This window comes from Micropterus salmoides, unplaced genomic scaffold (genome assembly GCF_014851395.1).
Source record: "Micropterus salmoides isolate LMB-PRFRI ecotype aquatic unplaced genomic scaffold, ASM1485139v1 Ms_hic_scaffold_3213, whole genome shotgun sequence".
In the NCBI taxonomy this organism is placed as follows: domain Eukaryota; kingdom Metazoa; phylum Chordata; class Actinopteri; order Centrarchiformes; family Centrarchidae; genus Micropterus; species Micropterus salmoides.
The window spans coordinates 1-19,705 of record NW_024042500.1 but is presented as its reverse complement, the minus strand read 5'-3'; the positions used below and the strand labels follow the sequence as shown (position 1 = coordinate 19,705).

At 45.6% G+C, this 19,705-nt stretch overlaps 1 protein-coding gene and 1 pseudogene across 3 annotated transcripts; both read right to left on the bottom strand.

Moving 5' to 3' along the window:
• LOC119884138 overlaps positions 1 to 9,529 on the bottom strand; it is a 28,580-nt pseudogene extending 19,051 nt beyond the window's left edge.
• An 8,497-nt stretch (positions 9,530 to 18,026) lies between these two features.
• Positions 18,027 to 19,068, bottom strand: LOC119884139 (proline-rich protein 14-like). 3 transcript variants are annotated; one of them, XR_005440937.1, is made up of 3 exons: positions 18,771 to 19,068; positions 18,193 to 18,632; positions 18,027 to 18,124 (listed from the first exon to the last, which is right to left on the bottom strand). XR_005440937.1 is itself a non-coding variant. In XM_038694611.1 (2 exons), exons 1-2 carry the CDS (start codon positions 18,934 to 18,936, stop codon positions 18,469 to 18,471), a joined length of 330 nt encoding a protein of 109 aa, XP_038550539.1. In that variant the 5' UTR covers positions 18,937 to 19,068; the 3' UTR covers positions 18,027 to 18,468. The 3 variants fall into 3 exon arrangements, 1 of the variants encoding a protein (XP_038550539.1); XR_005440936.1 differs by having other exon boundaries at positions 18,027 to 18,226; positions 18,261 to 18,632; XM_038694611.1 differs by having other exon boundaries at positions 18,027 to 18,632.
• Between the last annotated feature and the right edge of the window lie 637 nt (positions 19,069 to 19,705).

Genomic DNA, 19,705 nt, shown 5'->3' with positions numbered 1-19,705 from the left:
AGCTGTGACGTCACCTCTCACCCAGTGACCCGGCTGATGACAGCTGCATGTTAGCATGTTAGCAGCTGTGACGTCACCTCTCACCCAGTGACCCGGCTGATGACATCTGCATTCTAGCATGTTAGCAGCTGTGACGTCACGTCTCACCCAGTGACCCGGCTGATGACAGCTGCATGTTAGCATGTTAGCAGTTGTGACGTCACGTCTCACCCAGTGACCCGGCTGATGACATCTGCATGTTAGCATGTTAGCAGCTGTGACGTCACCTCTCACCCAGTGACCCGGCTGATGACAGCTGCATGTTAGCATGTTAGCAGCTGTGACGTCACCTCTCACCCAGTGACCCGGCTGATGACAGCTGCATGTTAGCATGTTAGCAGCTGTGACGTCACCTCTCACCCAGTGACCCGGCTGATGACAGCTGCATGTTAGCATGTTAGCAGCTGTGACGTCACCTCTCACCCAGTGACCCGGCTGATGCCAGCTGCATGTTAGCATGTTAGCAGTTGTGACGTCACGTCTCACCCAGTGACCCGGCTGATGACATCTGCATGTTAGCATGTTAGCAGCTGTGACGTCACCTCTCACCCAGTGACCCGGCTGATGGCAGCTGCATGTTAGCATGTTAGCAGCTGTGAAGTCACGTCTCACCCAGTGACCCGGCTGATGACAGTTGCATGTTAGCATGTTAGCAGCTGTGACATCACCTCTCACCCAGTGACCCGGCTGATGCCAGCTGCATGTTAACATGTTAGCAGCTGTGACATCACCTCTCACCCAGTGACCCGGCTGATGCCAGCTGCATGTTAACATGTTAGCAGCTGTGACATCACCTCTCACCCAGTGACCCGGCTGATGGCAGCTGCATGTTAACATGTTAGCAGCTGTGACATCACCTCTCACCCAGTGACCCGGCTGATGACAGCTGCATGTTAGCATGTTAGCAGCTGTGACGTCACATCTCACCCAGTGACCCTGCTGATGACAGCTGCATGTTAGCATGTTAGCAGCTGTGACGTCATGTCTCACCCAGTGACCCGGCTGATGAAAGCTGCATGTTAGCAGGTGTGACGTCACCTCTCACCCAGTGACCCGGCTGATGACAGCTGCATCTTAGCATGTTAGCAGCTGTGACGTCACATCTCACCCAGTGACCCGGCTGATGAAAGCTGCATGTTAGCATGTTAGCAGCTGTGACATCACATCTCACCCAGTGACCCGGCTGATGGCAGCTGCATGTTAGCATGTTAGCAGCTGTGACGTCACGTCTCACCCAGTGACCCGGCTGATGGCAGCTGCATGTTAGCATGTTAGCAGCTGTGACGTCACGTCTCACCCAGTGACCCGGCTGATGACAGCTGCATGTTAGCATGTTAGCAGCTGTGACGTCACGTCTCACCCAGTGACCCGGCTGATGCCAGCTGCATGTTAGCATGTTAGCAGCTGTGACGTCACCTCTCACCCAGTGACCCGGCTGATGGCAGCTGCATGTTAGCATGTTAGCAGTTGTGACGTCACGTCTCACCCAGTGACCCGGCTGATGACATCTGCATGTTAGCATGTTAGCAGCTGTGACGTCACCTCTCACCCAGTGACCCGGCTGATGACATCTGCATGTTAGCATGTTAGCATGTTAGCAGCTGTGACGTCACCTCTCACCCAGTGACCCGGCTGATGCCAGCTGCATGTTAGCATGTTAGCAGTTGTGACGTCACGTCTCACCCAGTGACCCGGCTGATGACATCTGCATGTTAGCATGTTAGCAGCTGTGACGTCACCTCTCACCTAGTGACCCGGCTGATGACAGCTGCATGTTAGCAGTTGTGACGTCACCTCTCACCCAGTGACCCAGATGATGACATCTGCATGTTGTTTTGTTTATGAAGTCAGGCTCTTCTTCTTCTCTGGTTGTGTTGGTACATTAGCTCACAGGTGAACTTTAACCCAGTCTTAATCAGGTATCAGTAAACATAGAAGCTCCACAGTAAACACGTCTGGCTGACTTTGATTGGGGGGGTGAAGGGGGGGTTACATGGACAGTGTTTACTCAACCTCATCATTCTGACGAGGCTACAGACAGAAAATGCTACTGCTCATCAGGAGTTTCTACCAGCTGTGCAGCGTCTGATCGGCCGAGACAGAAGAAGAAAAGGAGGATTGAGGCAGACGGTGGCAGACAGAGCAGGAGCAGGTAAAATGGCGTGAGGCTTCTGGATTATTCTGATTTTCGCATTTAGAGTTTGATGTAGACGGCAGCACGTTTCAAAAGAGGAAGTGAAGGAGGTGAGAAGAAGAACTGAAGAAGCACCAGGAGCAGGTGTGTCCTGTCCTACCTGAGTGGGAGTGGCCACAGGGGGCAGAGTGCCATCCTCCTGCTGGCCCCGCCTCCTATAGTGCTGGTAGCCAAGGTAACCGCCACCTGTTACTAACAGGAGGGGGAGGGGCCGGGGGCGGGGTAGGAAGCCATGACCTGAAGAATAGAGAGAGAGCCGATTGGTCACAGAATCATGGAATCACAGAATAATGGTTCTCCTGGTTCCACTGACTCTACTGGTATTACTAGTTCTCCTGGTTCCACTGACTCTCCTGGTTCCACTGACTCTACTGGTATTACTAGTTCTCCTGGTTCTACTGACTCTACTGGTATTACTAGTTCTCCTGGTTCTACTGACTCTACTGGGATTACTAGTTCTCCTGGTTCCACTGACTCTCCTGGTATTACTAGTTCTCCTGGTTCCACTGACTCTCCTGGTTCCACTGACTCTACTGGTATTACTAGTTCTCCTGGTTCCACTGACTCTCCTGGTTCCACTGACTCTACTGGTATTACTAGTTCTCCTGGTTCTACTGACTCTACTGGTATTACTAGTTCTCCTGGTTCTACTGACTCTGCTGGTATTACTAGTTCTCCTGGTTCCACTGACTCTGCTGGTATTACTAGTTCTCCTGGTTCCACTGACTCTCCTGGTTCCACTGACTCTACTGGTATTACTAGTTCTCCTGGTTCTACTGACTCTACTGGTATTACTAGTTCTCCTGGTTCTACTGACTCTACTGGTATTACTAGTTCTCCTGGTTCCACTGACTCTGCTGGTATTACTAGTTCTCCTGGTTCCACTGACTCTGCTGGTATTACTAGTTCTCCTGGTTCCACTGACTGCTGGTTCCACTGAGTCTACTGGTATTACTAGTTCTCCTGGTTCCACTGACTCTGCTGGTATTACTAGTTCTCCTGGTTCTACTGACTCTGCTGGTATTACTAGTTCTCCTGGTTCCACTGACTGCTGGTTCCACTGAGTCTACTGGTATTACTAGTTCTCCTGGTTCCTCTGACTCTGCTGGTATTACTAGCTCTCCTGGTTCCACTGACTCTACTGGTATTACTAGTTCTCCTGGTTCCACTGACTCTCCTGGTTCCACTGACTCTGCTGGTACTACTAGTTCTCCTGGTTCTACTGACTCTGCTGGTATTACTAGTTCTCATGGTTCTACTGACTCTCCTGGTTCCACTGACTCTGCTGGTATTACTAGTTCTCCTGGTTCTACTGACTGCTGGTTCCACTGACTCTACTGGTATTACTAGTTCTCCTGGTTCCACTGACTCTCCTGGTTCCACTGACTCTGCTGGTATTACTAGTTCTCCTGGTTCTACTGACTCTGCTAGTATTACTAGTTCTCCTGGTTCCACTGACTCTGCTGGTTCCACTGACTCTACTGGTATTACTAGTTCTCCTGGTTCCACTGACTCTCCTGGTTCTACTGACTCTGCTAGTATTACTAGTTCTCCTGGTTCCACTGACTCTACTGGTTCCACTGACTCTACTGGTATTACTAGTTCTCCTGGTATTACTGGTTCTCCTGACTGCTGTTTACACTGAACTACTGGTTCCAAGCCCATGACCTTGTCCCCGGTTGGACCAGGACGCTGCAGGGTTCCTGTTGTTATCAGAAGTTGTATCAGTTAAGCCTGTTAAAAAGAATCAAATGCACGATCAAACTTTCTGCCCTTCACCGTTTGTGTAGCGCCTCATGAAGCGCTGTTTCCTGGATGTCATTTCACTTTGACATCTCTGATGTTGTTAGACCTGCTGTGTTTCATGTTGTAATAATAGAGCCCAGGTAGTCTGCACGTTATTCCAACATTAGAGTCCTGTGGTGAGTTTTAATTGGGGCTCTATGAGATAAATGTTACTGCCTCCTTTTGTTCAGGCACAGATGATGAAACTCTCTCCTCGTCAGTCTAAGGGCTGAAATCATTTCACATAAAGCACTGCAAAAGTGACACTATTTCTGTGCAGTGAACGATGAGGCTGCAGTGATCTGACCGTTTACTGGAAGCCCCAGATGTTTCTGCGTGTTATAATGTTGGCAGACGTGTTTCTGGTTAGTGAACGATGAGGCTGCTGTGATCTGACTGTTTATTGGAAGCTCCAGATGTTTCTGCGTGTTATAATGTTGGCAGACGTGTTTCTGTGCAGAGAACGATGAGGCTGCTGTGATCTGACCGTTTATTGGAAGCTCCAGATGTTTCTGCGTGTTATAATGTTGGCAGACGTGTTTCTGGTTAGTGAACGATGAGGCTGCTGTGATCTGACTGTTTATTGGAAGCTCCAGATGTTTCTGCGTGTTATAATGTTGGCAGACGTGTTTCTGTGCAGTGAAGAAATGATCTGCAGCCTTCAGAACAGACAGCTGCTCTGACAGAGATCACAGCTCAGTTGACACGTGATGCAGACTGAACTGACGTTGCTTCACAATGACGCTCCAAGGAAAGGACGTCTCATTTCATTAGATGCCTGTTTCCTCGACTCTTCTCACCTCGCGTCTCCTCCTCGAGCTCGCATCTCGGGTGGGCGGGACTAACACGCACCACGAGGATCGAGGAGATGGAAATTTGGGAAAGGAGAAAGGTCCGGTGTCTTGACCAGGGACACATTGGTGGACATGTCTTAGTGGGGAATTGACCCTTCGCTAAGCCCCACCCCCTTAGTTACTGTTGCTAAGTCCGACAAACGGTCGGCGCTGCCGCTGCCCTCCCCGAGAGACATTGTCTCATTCGTTGGAAAAAGCAATCTCAGAAAGAAGCAGACAGTTGCATTAAACATTTGAAGGTATTATTCAGACTATCTGAAGGACTCGGACTCTGACGGGTTCTGAAGGACTCTGACGGGTTCTGAAGGACTCTGACGGGTTCTGAAGGACTCTGACTCTGACGGGTTCTAAAGGACTCTGACGGGTTCTGAAGGACTCGGACTCTGACGGGTTCTGAAGGACTCTGACTCTGACGGGTTCTAAAGGACTCTGACGGGTTCTGAAGGACTCGGACTCTGACGGGTTCTGAAGGACTCTGACGGGTTCTAAAGGACTCTGACGGGTTCTGAAGGACTCTGACTCTGACGGGTTCTGAAGGACTCTGACTCTGACGGGTTCTGAAGGACTCTGACGGGTTCTGAAGGACTCGGACTCTGACGGGTTCTGAAGGACTCGGACTCTGACGGGTTCTAAAGGACTCTGACGGGTTCTGAAGGACTCGGACTCTGACGGGTTCTGAAGGACTCTGACGGGTTCTAAAGGACTCTGACGGGTTCTAAAGGACTCTGACGGGTTCTGAAGGACTCTGACGGGTTCTGAAGGACTCTGACTCTGACGGGTTCTGAAGGACTCTGACGGGTTCTGAAGGACTCCTGTAACTATGACAACAGCGTTTGTCCAGATGTTAGAAAAAGTTGCTTTAGAGTGAAGGTTAGAGAAGGTTACGGACCTCGGCTAGAGCGAGGAGATAGAGAAGAGGAGGTGCATTAGGAGACAGAGAGGAGGAGGAGGTGCAGGAGGAGATAGAGAAGAGGAGGAGGTGAAGAGGAGGAAGTGCAGTGGGAGATAAAGAGGAGGAGGTGAAGAGGAGGTGAAGATGAAGAGGAGGTGCAGGAGAAGACAGAGAGGAGGAGGTGGTGGTGCAGGAGGAGGTGAAGATGAAGAGGAGGTGCAGGAGAAGACAGAGAGGAGGAGGTGGTGGTGCAGGAAGAGGTGAAGATGAAGAGGAGGTGCAGGAGGAGGAGGTGCAGCAGGAGGAGGAGATAGAGGAGGAGGAGGTGCAGCAGGACTCACCCGTGCTCAGGCTGCGCTGCCGGCTGCAGCTCAGAGGAGAGGACTTCCTGGTGAAAGATGAAACGTGTGTGAGATTGTGAGGACAGGCCTGTTCTTATTTCAGCCGTTTTCACACAGGGCTTTGGTTAGGTGGGTTCTCTCTCGGGCCTGGTCTGGTGACCCCGGACCAGGACTGGAGACGCCCTGAGGTCCGGGGTCACAGGTACGTCCTGCTCGGGTCACCTGTCTCCAGCAGGTCTTGATTCTGCTGTCCCCCTCAGAGACAGGGGACACCAGCAGCTGTTGTCGCTCTGCAGCGCTTCAGTAAAACCTTCTTGGCTCTTTACAATAATATGCAAGAATCCCTGTAAATCTGAAACACGTCCAGGTTAAACTCACCAGGTGAGTCTGCCTAATGTTACCAGAGCCCAGAGCTTCAGCACACACCTGTCTGACGTCACGTTGGATGATACACGCGATCAAAAGTGAATTTAATCTAAAGTGTGAACAGAGTCTGGTTGACTCGCAGGTCACCCGGTTCCTTCCGCACACAGCCTCACTAACACCACAGGGACGTCACCTGCGTTTCAGCCACGCGGACAAACGTCGCCCTGTTGACATGAACAGCTGCTGTAGTAAAATAAATGAAGGTAAATACCTCGGACTCACTCCGCTGTACACCCTCCGCAGGGCCGTCGCCATGTTCTGTTTGTGCGAGTGACGTAGAGACGTACTGCGTAACGGCAGAGCACAGATTGGGATTTTCATTCCGAGCCGTTCTGTCAGGTGAACTTTCCTTCAATGTGATTGGCTGAACTCCTTCATCTGAAGCAGCTGATTGGTCAACACAGAAGCTGCTGCCTGCGAGGTTAAACTGAGGGCTCCAAATACTATCGGTCTATAAATACCATAGACCGGATATAAAAATGGACGTAGCGTCCGTGACGTCACCCGTTGGTTTCTGAAGAGCCGTTTTTTGTTTTTCCAAACTTTATTTGAAATTGGGGGGTTATATAAACATAACACAAGCTGATAAAGTTTTAACTGCCTTTTGCTTTAGAGAGCCCTGAATTGATGAGATGTAATGTTTGAACTCGTTTGAAAAGGCCACAGGTTTCTTACCTGTGAAGATGTGAATATGAAATTTGGCCATAATAATGAGGAGATTAATCAAGTACACACAAGTTTTTCGTTGTGCGTTATTTTCAGGGAAACCAAACATTCTCCCAAAACAAAGCAAAACTTTCAGAGATATTTTCTGAAATAAAATCACAGAATCTTTTCCAGAAATATTTCACAAGCAAACAGTTTCTGGACAGCAACTACAATTTACTTAAATTTCTTTCCTAAATCTGTACTTAATTTAATGTTTAGCTGGATAGAATTTATGTATTAATTCTTAGATTTTGTTGGTAATTAAGTATTGATATTCTTCCATACTTTATCATCTACAAATCGATTCCTGTATGAAATCACATGTGGTTCTGTAGTAATGTCTCTTATAGATCTGTTATTACAGGAATGACTGGAAAAACACATTTTACCCATGGAAGTGTCGGACGGAAATAACAAGGGCAGTTGTTGTGCAGTGACCCTTGTTTGAGATTTGAATAGCAAAGAGACCCCAGAGGGTACTTTGCATAGTCCCCAGGTGTGACAGGTATAGTTAGACCTGTTCATAAGTAAACAGAAGACCATTCCGGTTAAATAAGTGATCTACCAACACAATATTCCACGAAGAGATGTGTGTTTATAGAAAATGTCCATAGAAGATATTTGTGAGGTGAGAAGTTGAGAGACCATGACCAGAAAGCCTGGCAGACATTTTAACAGGTACCTTATCAATATCATAGTTACAAACAACCTCATGCCGCCAGCTTTGATAACACATGAAGAGGTAAAACATTCCAAATGGAGGTTTCTATATAATTTATTTTAAAGGTATTATTTAAGGTGTAAAAACCCAGAAAGTTAAGCCTACTGTTTTCATAGTTCATGAGAACTGTTTTCGTCAAGTAATGTGTTTTATTGTTCCATATAAAAGTGAATAGCATTTTGTGTCTTATTAGTTTATCGCTAAGATGCAGAGCCAAAGCAGCATATGATAATCACGAGAGTCCCTCTGCTTTAGTAATTAATACTCTACCGCTTAACGAGAGATCTCTTAAAAACCATTGGTTAAATTTCTTTTGAGTTTTTTGTATGACAGGAGTAAAATTTAAGGTCATTCTCCTCTCCTTAGTAATAAATATACCTAAATAAAGTATTTCACTTTTTATTGGAATATTACAAAGAGCTGGTTTAGGGCACTCTTTTATAGTTCACACTTCTGTACTTTCAGAAGCCTTAAAAAACATGTTGATTACATCAATTGCAATAGAAATTTGGTTTTCATTTTCAGGAATAATGTGGTGTCATCTGCCAGCTGAGTTATAATTAATTCTCTCCCTATAAGAGAGACACCTTTCACAGCACCGGATTTAATATGGTTTGCCAACAGTTGAGCTACTAAAAGGAAGAGGTCCGGGGAAGTTGGGCAACCCTGTCTAATGCCTCAGATTAAATCTTGGGGATGTACCACCCATAACTTTAATAGAACTGTTCTTATACAGAGTTTTAGCTGTACAGAAAAAATGACAAAGCAGAATTTCTTTAAAGACTGTAAGATGAACTGATGCTCCACAGTATCGAAAGCTTTTAGAATTATTATCATCAATCAAATCTGTGTAATCTAGGACGTCTAGGACAAGTCTAATATTATTTGTAATATGTCTTTTGGTCATGAAACCTGACTGTGTTTCTTCAATAACAGAGTTCAGGACCATTTTAAGTCTTTTAGCCAATTGTAGAGCAAATATCTTATAATCATTATTATGCAAACATATTGGACGACAGTTGTCTTTGTTTGGTTTGAGAATTAATGTGGTCAGACCTTGAGTTGTGGTTGTTGGAAGGGACTCTCTTTCCATGCATTCAACAAAACTTCAAATAAAAAAGGAGCCAGTTTGTTAGAAAAATATTTATAAAATTTGTTGTTTTTTAGGAGATTAATTGCTTTCCCACCTTCCTCAAGTGTGATACGTTTATAACATAACTCCATTTCGCTTTCATTAATAGATTTAAGTTCATAAAAGACACAGCTGACTCTTGGCAGAATTTGGAGCTATATAAATCTCTACACATGAGAAATTGTGTTTTTTTTAGCAACAGGTTTACTTGGTGTCACAGGCAGTGGGGGAAACTCCTCTTCATTATCCACTTGAACATTACATTCCGTCCTGCTGCCGTAGTTGTGTTCGCTAGCAGAAAGAAATGTTGTTGTTTACCTCCTTGCTGGGTTCCATCTGTCTTTTCTGAACAGAAGTTTGCCCGGCAACATTGCTCAAAAAGTTGCCCCGTGTATCATCAGCTTAAGTCTCCGTCTCACAACCAGATGTAACGTTATTTAACGGATTTCTTCAACAGATCACACCAACTAAACTTGGCCAACTATTCTAAAAATGCTACAAAGAAAAGTTTAGAGTTGAGAGCTCGACACCATTCGACTCATCACGCCGCCATCTTGTACCGTTAAGAGCCGTTTTGAAGCTCAAAATTACCGCCTAGCTCAACGTGACCGAGTTAGCTCATGCTAAGGAGCTAATGCTACATGCTACTCTGCGGTGCTGTACGGTGGAGGTTGGAACCTGCGGCTGGTTGTTACCAGTTTACCGACATTACCAGTTACAGTCAAGGTAAGACACCGGAAAATATTAAAATAACTCACATATCTGTTATTGACATTATACTTCACAAGGTTTTAAATGCTGTTTAATATATAAATGTGGTAACGTTATTTTGCAACACTAATGTTAACGTTAGATTTTGTTGAGACCAACGTTAACAATCAGTTATTAATTACCTTAATTTTAGTTACCATTACAGGTCAAACGAACAATTTCAAGCCAATCAATTAACCCTTTTACGTACCGTTGGTTATGAGCGGTTACGAGTTGTTTATTTGGACGTCACCTCAGTATGTTACTAGTAATAAACGTAATAAGCTAACGTTAGCGGTAGAGTCCTCAGATGATGGAAGCTGTATATCAGCCATGGCTGCTATCACGTTAATTAATTCCCCACACCGCTATTTTGTGTAACGTTGCTGCTGTCGGCAGGGCTGTGTGGGATTATTGTCTGGATTAGGACACTTGTGAGTGAAAGGTACTTTTTATATTTGTCACAAGATTTTTGTTGAGGTTCTGATGCCTCCACATCTGCTACTCAAAGCTTAAACTTTGAGTCTAAAATAACATTGCTAGTCTTTGTCTGTCTTAAGAGGACAACACAAAAATATTTAAAGACCGTCTCCCTAGTTCCATTTTCTCCCACGTATGTGACATAATAGTGCTGTCAACATTAAAACACTGAGGCATCTTTTAGAAGAGCATCTCAAAAAATTTGAATACTGACGAAAAGTTCATTGTGAGCATCAGAACCAGACTGAGAGAGTTAATTAGCTGATTAGAGAGCTCTTCTCCAGTTATTTCTGTATAATTTATAATACAGAAATGTATTTTTATCTAAAATGTTTATACATTTTGAGATAGTGGAGTTTTTATTTCCATGAGCTGTAAACAGTAATCATCAAGATGAAAGCAAAAAGGGTTTGAAATGCTTCACTTTGTTTAATGAATCTAGAATATATCAGAGATTCACTTTTTGAATCCTTACGTTAGAAAATTAACTTCACCACAATATTCTATTTTTTAAAGACTCATCTGTATTTACTTTATATTTTTCATCACCTGAAGAATTTATAACACATTTTCCTCCCAGAGTCACACTGTGGATCAGATGTCCCACCTGCTGCCAGAGAGCTGCAGAGACCTGGAGTCCTCATTGTGCTGATGGGGTGGACTGATGTGGAAAGGCCTTCTCTCCGGTTCTCTCTTTCTGTTTACTTTGACTTTTAATTATATATTTGTATTGTTCACTTGTAATAAATCATATATATTAGCACTCCCGGTCTTTACTACTTACTGAAAAGCTAATCGTATACCACAGATAAAACATGAAACATGAAAACTGAACTCTTCATCATCAGTCTAGTATAAGTTGAAAAGTGAAAATACTCCCAACATGTTTCACATGAAATCATGAAAAGTAATTATGCAGTGTATTTCTGTGTGTGCAGGAGTATTTTTACTTTCTACCTTATACTTTAAGATAAATAAGGAGCCATACACCCAGTACCCATATACTGTATTACAGAGCCTGAAGTTTCTGAAGAGTGCCTTGTTTGCTGCAGGTGAAACTTGAAAAATTAGCATATCGTGCAAAAGTGCATTTATTTCAGTAATTCAACTTAAAAGGTGAAACTAATATATTATATAGACTCATTACATGCAAAGTGAGATATTTCAAGCCTTTATTTGATATAATTTTGATGATTATTGCTTACAGCTTATGAAAGCCACAAATTCAAAATCTCAGAAAATTAGAATATTGTGAAAAGGTTGAGTATTGTAGGCTCAAAGTGTCACACTCTAATCAGCTAATTAATCCAAAACACCTGCAAAGGGTTCCTGAGCCTTTAACTGGTCTCTCAGTCTGGTTCAGTGGAAGAAGATTGCTGAGCTGACAGTTGTGCAGAAAACCATCATTGACACCCTCCACAAGGAGGGAAAGCCTCAAAGGGTAATTGCAAAAGAAGTTGGATGTTCTCAAAGTGCCGTATCAAGGCACATTAATAGAAAGTTAAGTGGAAGAAAAAGGTGCACAAGCAGCAGGGATGACCGGAGCCTGGAGAGGATTGTCAGGAAAAGGCCATTCAAACGTGTGGGGGAGCTTCACAAGGACTGAGGCTGGAGTTACTGCATCAAGAGCCCCCACACACAGACGGGTCCTGGACATGGGCTTCAAATGTCGGATTCCTCTTGTCAAGCCGCTCCTGAACAACAAACAACGTCAGAAGCGTCTTACTAAAGAAAAAAAGAACCGGTTTGTTTCTCAGTGGTCCAAAGTCATCTTTTCTGATTCTCATTTGGAAACCAAGGTCCCAGAGTCTGGAGGAAGAACGGAGAGGCACCCAATCCAAGATGCTTGAAGTCCAGTGTGAAGTTTGCCACAGGCTGATAGCATCCATGCCACGCTGCATTGAGGCAGTAATTCATGAAAAAGGGGCCCAAACCAAGTACTGAGTACATCTGCATGATTATACTTTTCAGAGGGCTGACATTTCTGTATTTAAAATCACTTTTTTTTTATTGATTTCATATAATATTCTAATTTTCTGAGATTTTGAATTTGGGGTTTTCATAAGCTGTAAGCAATAATCATCGAAATTATATCAAATAAAGGCTTGAAATATCTCACTTTGAGTCTATATAATATAATTCACTTTTTAAGTTGAATTACTGAAATAAATTAACTTTTGCACAGAAACTCATGAGGATTTTCAACAAACACAACATCCCTGTGTTTTTTAAACCCAAGAACACACTAAGACAGATGCTGGTACACCCCAAAGACCGCACACCCAAACACAAGAAAAGCAGTCTAGTGTATGCGGTCCAATGCAGTGAGGAATGCACAGACCTGTATATTGGGGAGACTAAACAACCACGACACAAACGCATGGCTCAACACAGAAGGGCCAACTCCTCAGGTCAAGACTCTGCTGTCTACTTACATCTGAAGGACAGAGGACACTCGTTTGAGGACCACCAGGTGCACATTTTAGACAGAGAAGATGGATGGTTTGAAAGAGGTGTCAAGGAAGCCATCTACACCAGGGTGGAGAAGCCGTCATTGAACAGGGGAGGGGGTCTACGCCACCACTTATCCCCCACTTACAATGCTGTCCTTTCATCACTTCCCAGGAAACTCAACAAACATAACCTGTTGGCCTCAGGTGAAGATACCAACGATGGTCGTTCAGTCTTGGCCTCAGGTGAAGATACCAACGATGGTCGTTCAGTCTTGGCCACCGGTAGTCCTAACGACTGTAACGACTGTCGTCACAGCAACAAGGAACACTAACGAACCAGCGGTATCGATGACCCGGGCCAACGACCCCACTGAGGTTAAATAGCTGAGTTTCCCTGCCAGTCAGTCAGAACTGAAGAAGTCCTTTGGATGAGGGACAAACGTCTTCCAGTATCTTCAACCAAGTCCAGTTGGAAGCTTTGCTTCCCTCAATCTTTACCAAGTAACTTCAATAATTTCTTCATCTAAACCATCAACCTGCCTCTTAGACCCCATCCCGACTAGGTTGCTTAAAGATGTTTTACCCTTAGTCAGCACTTCTATACTAGATATGATCAATCTATCTTTATCAACAGGCTATGCACCACAGTACTTTAAAGTGGCTGTAATTAAACCTCTTCTGAAAAAGCCCAAACTTGATCCGGATGTTTTATCAAACTATAGACCTATATCTAACCTTCCATTTCTCTCTAAGGTTCTGGAGAAAGCAGTTGCTAAACAGCTGTGTGACTTTCTACAGAGCAATAGTTTATTTGAGGATTTTCAGTCAGGATTTAGAGCTCATCATAGCACAGAGACAGCACTGGTGAAAATTACTAACGACCTCCTTATTGCATCAGACAAAGGACTTGTCTCTGTACTGGTTTTATTAGATCTTAGTGCTGCATTTGATACCATTGACCATCAGATCCTATTGCAGAGACTGGAACATTTCATTGGCATTAAAGGACCCGCTCTAAGCTGGTTTAAGTCCTATTTATCAGATCGATTTCAGTTTGTACATGTTAACGATGAGTCCTCCATGCACGCCAAAGTTAGTCATGGAGTTCCTCAAGGATCTGTCCTCGGACCAATCCTCTTCATTTTATATATGTTTCCTTTAGGCAATATTATCAGGAAACATTCCATAAGCTTTCATTGTTATGCAGATGATACTCAGTTATATCTATCGATCAAACCAGATGAAACTCATCAGTTAGCTAAACTTCAAATGTGCTTTCAGGATGTTAAAACCTGGATGACCTGTAATTTTCTAATGTTAAACTCAGATAAAACTGAAGTTATTGTTCTGGGGCCTAAGCACCTCCGTGACGCATTATCTAAAGATATAGTTTCCTTGATGGCATCACCCTGGCCTCCAGCACCACTGTGAGGAATCTTGGAGTTATCTTTGATCAGGACATGTCGTTTAAGTCTCACATTAAGCAAATTTCAAGGACCGCCTTTTTTCACTTACGTAATATTGCGAAAATCAGGAACATCCTGTCTAAAAATGATGCAGAAAAACTAGTCCATGCATTTGTTACTTCTAGGCTGGATTACTGCAATTCCTTATTATCAGGCTGCTCCAAAAAGACCATTAAGACTCTTCAGCTGATCCAGAATGCTGCAGCACGTGTTCTGACAGGAACCAGGAAAAGAGATCACATTTCTCCTGTTTTAGCTTCTTTGCATTGGCTTCCAGTAAAATCCAGAATAGAATTTAAAATCATTCTTCTTACCTACAAAGCTCTTAATGGTCAGGCACCATCTTATCTTAAAGAGCTCATAGTACCTTACTACCCCACCAGAGCACTGCGCTCCCAGAATGCAGGGTTACTTGTGGTTCCTAGAGTCTCCAAAAGTAGACTAGGAGCCAGAGCGTTCAGCTATCAAGCTCCTCTCCTGTGGAACCAGGTTCCAGTTTGGGTTCAGGAGGCAGACACCATCTCCACATTTAAGAGTAGGCTTAAGACTTTCCTCTTTAATAAAGCTTATAGTTAGGGCTGGCTCAGGTAGTCCTGAACCATCCCTTAGTTATGCTGCTATAGGCCTAGACTGCTGGGGGATTTCTCTTGGTGGGAACTGTTGGGCTTCTGTAAATATCATCATAGAGTACGGTCTAAACCTGCTCTTTTATGAAAAGCGCTGTGAGATAACTGTTGTTGTGATTTGGCGCTATATAAATAAAACTGAATTGAATCATCCACTGATCCAAGTGGACACGATCCAAAGAACTGAAAAATCAGAACTGAACTTCTGATGGAGGAAGATCTGATTAATGAATCATCACTGAAACAACGAGTGAGCAAAGAGCTGACGGCTGAAACTGAACCTACAGCAGCAGCTGGAGGAGGCTCGCTCAGATCCACCACCTCATCGCCGCCTGCAGGATCCTTCTGCTCCCCCATCTGAGGAGACCACATAGGTCCGGTTTACAATGCGGACCTCGTTTAATTTCTTCTGGTGCATTTGTTTGTTTCTGGGTCACACAGGAACCGCCAGAACCGAACCATCAAAAAATGCTTTCACACTAGAAAGGGGGTGGTGGTGATGGAGCAGTGGATGAGCCACATGCCTCTGGTGTGAGAGACCCGGGTTCAACTCCCACTGTGAGACACCGCTGCTTCAGAGACCTCTGACATGTACAGCCAGTCTGGATAACAGCGTCAGTTACATGAATACATGTGGTTCTGTTTGATCCGGATCAGGTCGCCGTGTTGGATCAGACCTGAATCAAAAACAGTAGAAAAGATCAATAAAGTCTGTTTGAAGGCCGAGGTGGCTCTTTAGCCAGGACCTGAGAGTGTCTGCAGTCCGAGCGGGTCTTATTTCAACAGGTAGAGAACTCCAGAGACCAGGAGCAGTTTAGTCTTTAACCTGGATCTGGGAACATCGAGGGACATCTGATTGGACCACCTCAGTGCTCTGACATGTTAAAGTTCTGATAAACAAGAAGGTGCCGACCCAACATTTTAAAAACAAGCAATAAAACCTTCAAGTCATCCTGCAGCAGACAGGACGCCAGAGGAGCGAGGCTGAAACTTACTTCCAGTTAGAAGTCGAGCTGCTGCGTTCTGGACTAGCTGAACCGAAGGAGACGACTGATCCACTCCAACATGCTGAGTCACAGTGGTCGGATTACTCCTTACAGTTTTTACGTGGCAGGTAGGGCTTGACTTTAGCCAACAGCTGGAAGAAACCGGCTTTTCTAAGATTCCACACAGACTCTTGGTAGATGGACGACTATACGACCCTAAAGAACCAAGAGCATCTACATCCCCAGGTGGACCGAACAGCCTCAGTCTGTCTTCCTCTCAGCCAATTAAACAGGATTTGAAGATCTGCATCATCTGCAAAGCAATGAAAGGAGATATTGTGTTTCCTGAAAACGGACCCCAATGGCAGCATGTACAGTGAAAAAAGCATGGGACCCAATATGGACCCTTGGGGGACCACCAGAAAGAGGGGCAGCAGATTAATTCCTCGAGGTGAACAGAGAAGCTCCCATCAGCCAGATATGATTTGAACCATTTGGGGGCCGTGCCCATAACGCCGACACCCTGCTCCAGTCTGGGACGGGGCTTAGACCCAGACTTGAATTAAAATCATCTAAAAATGATTGGAGTTGATTGAAAACCATGTGACTGAGTCAGGAAGAAGGCCAGGAAGACAGCTGAACCAGACCTGGACCAGACCTGGACCAGACCTGAACCTGCTGCAGGACAAGCTCTCCCAGCTGAGCGTGCCTGACTCCACCTGCAGGTGGATCACTGACTTCCTGACGGACAGGAAGCAGCACGTGAAGCTGGGAAAACATGTCTCTGATTCCAGGACCATCAGCACCGGTTCCCCTCAAGGCTGCACCTCCAGTCACCAGTCTGTCAAGCTCCTGAAGTTTGCGGACGACACCACCCTCATTGGTGGGAGATCGACCATCTGGTGACCCGGTGCAGCCAGAAAATTCTGGAGCTCTGAAGACAGTGGAGATGGTCGTGGACTTCAGGAAGAGCCCAGCCCCACCCTGCCCCATCATCCTGTGGGGCTCCCCCGTCACCACTGTGGACTCCTTCCGCTTCCTGGGCACCATCATCTCCCAGGACCTCAGGTGGGAGCTGAACATCACCTCCCTCACCAAGAAGGCCCAGCAGAGGATGTACTTCCTGCGGCAGCTGAAGAAGTTCAGCCTGCCAAAGACAATGATGGTGCACTTCTACACCGCCATCATTGAGTCCATCCTCACCTCCTCCATCACCATCTGGTACGCTGCTGCCACTGCCAGGGACAAGGGCAGGCTGCAGCGCATCATTCGCTCTGCAGAGAAGGTGATTGGCTGAAATCTTCCTTCTCTTCTGGACCTGTAAGCCTCCAGGACTCTGAGGCGAGCAGGAAAGATTGCAGCTGACTCCTCCCACCCCGGACACAAACTGTTTCAGACTCTCCCCTCTGGCAGGAGGCTGCGGGCCATCATGACCAAAACCTCTCACCACAAAAACAGTTTCTTCCCGTCTGCAGCCTCATTAACAAGCCCCGGGTCCCCCACTGACACTCCACCCTGGCAAATGATACAAATGTCTCTGCACATGTAAATACTGTTTCATCTCGTGTTGGGCACAGACCCGGCACGTCGCACATATTTGTTGTTGATTGTTATGTTGTCAGTTTATATATTTATATGTACACAATATTCTCTTCCGTTGTGTGACTTCTGCACGGCACAGACCCAGAACAATGCACATGTTCTGCAACATTGTTCTTCTATTTCATATTTATATATTTCTACATTTATTTATGTCGACTGTATGTTTGTCTACCTGTAGCACCTCATCACCAAAGCAAATTCCTCGTATGTGTAAAACACTACTTGGCAATAAAGCTCATTCTGATTCTGAACCAGTCCTGAATTAGACCTGGATCAGACCTGAACCAGTCCTGGATTACATCTGAACCAGACCTGAACCAAGCCGCTGTTCCGGAACTCCTTCCCCAGAGATCCAAAATGCTCCCTCTCTGGACACCTTCAAAATCCTCCTAAAACCCAGCTCTTCACAAAGGCTTTCAACCCTGAAGGAAAGCGTCCTTGGGTCCCGTGAAAGGCGCTATAAAAATATAAGTTTTTATTATTGAACCAGGATCGATGACAAACGTCTTTGAGCAGAAACAAACTTTATTTGTTCCAAAAATAGACATTTTCAGCAGAAATATATTACACTTTAAAAACTCTAAATACTTCACAGAATACTACACAGTACTCAGGCAGTACTACAGTGAAGTCTTTTGATATTTTAATAACAAAAATAAAACCAGCCACCTGTGCCCTGCTGTGGGCGTGGCCTCAGCTCCACCTGTGCCCTGCTGTGGGCATGGCCTCAGCTCCACCTGTGCCCTGCTGTGGGCGTGGCCTCAGCTCCACCTGTGCCCTGCTGTGGGCGTGGCCTCAGCTCCACCTGTTCTACATCATCCACACTGTAAAAAAACTATTAAATATTTCGGTAAATTCACATTATGCAGCCTACACTGTAAAAAAATCAAACAAAAAACATTAAGTACACTGCAAAAAAATACCCCCGTGGCGTTACCACGGTAACGTAGCGGGCACGCTAGCAGCTCTGTTTATTTGGCCTTTATTCAGCTGACAGGAAGTGATGTCAGTTCTCACACGTCGAGGCCCTGCCGTGTCAGGAAGTCTTCGAGCGCGCTCAGTCGTTCCACCAGCATCACGTCCAGGTCCGAGTCGTCTTCGCCGCGGCTGCCGCCGTGACAGTGTCGCCGAGCCACCGCCCGTTTCCTGGGCGCCATGGGGACAGGAAGTCCGGCCCCTAAAGACAGATGAAAAAAGTTCAAAAAATTTACATGGGGACATCATGAATATGCAAATTAGCATGTGATGAACTGAACACAACCGCCGTCTCTATCTTTGTGCCCCTCCTTCAGTTAACTACTATTTCCCAGTGTACCTTGCAGCCTCTTCCTCTTCCTGGGCTGAGTGAAGTCAGGGAAGAGGAGGAGCCTGCGCCTCCTCTGCTGGCCAATCAGGAGCAGCGCTCCATCCTTCTCCCTCGGCTCCTCAAAGATCGTCTCCAGGCTCCTGCGTGACGACAGCAAGGCATGCTGGGAGTTCATACTTTGTTTTACTAACTTTCAAACTGCATTGAACACCATTTCGAACATGAGGGATTTGTAGTTTTTACCCGTTGGTGGTGTGGGGGGATTTGTAGTTTTTACCCGTTGGTGGTGTGGGGGGATTTGTAGTTTTTACCCGTAAGTGGTGTGTGTGTGTGGGGGGGGTTGTACTTTTTACCCGTTGGTGTGGGGGGATTTGTAGTTTTTACCCGTTGGTGGTGTGGGGGGATTTGTAGTTTTTACCCGTAAGTGGTGTGGGGGGATTTGTACTTTTACCCGTTGGTGGTGTGGTGTGTGTGGGGGGGGTTGTACTTTTTACCCGTTGGTGGTGTGGGGGGATTTGTACTTTTTACCGTTGGTGGGTGTGTGTGTGGGGGGGTTGTACTTTTTACCCGTTGGTGGTGTGTGTGTGGGGGGGGTTGTAGTTTTTACCCGTTGGTGGTGTGGGGGGGATTTGTAGTTTTTACCCGTTGGTGGTGTGGGGGGATTTGTACTTTTTACCCGTTGGTGGTGGTGGTGTGGGGGGGGGGGGGTTGTAGTTTTTACCCGTTGGTGGTGTGGGGGGGATTTGTAGTTTTACCCGTAAGTGGTGTGGGGGGATTTGTAGTTTTTACCCGTTGGTGGTGTGGGGGGATTTGTACTTTTTACCCGTGGTGGTGTGGGGGGATTTGTAGTTTTTACCCGTAAGTGGTGTGGGGGGATTTGTACTTTTTACCCGTAAGTGGTGTGGGGGGTTGTACTTTTTACCCGTTGGTGGTGTGTGTGTGGG

What these genes read in the sequence shown, in the direction of transcription:
- LOC119884139 (XM_038694611.1), bottom strand. Translation starts at nt 18,936, where the DNA reads ATGAACTCCCAGCATGCCTTGCTGTCGTCACGCAGGAGCCTGGAGACG. An exon ending in GAAGAGGAAGAGGCTGCAAG is followed by an intron (nt 18,633 to 18,770) that starts GTACACTGGGAA and finishes ATCTGTCTTTAG; the next exon opens with GGGCCGGACTTCCTGTCCCC.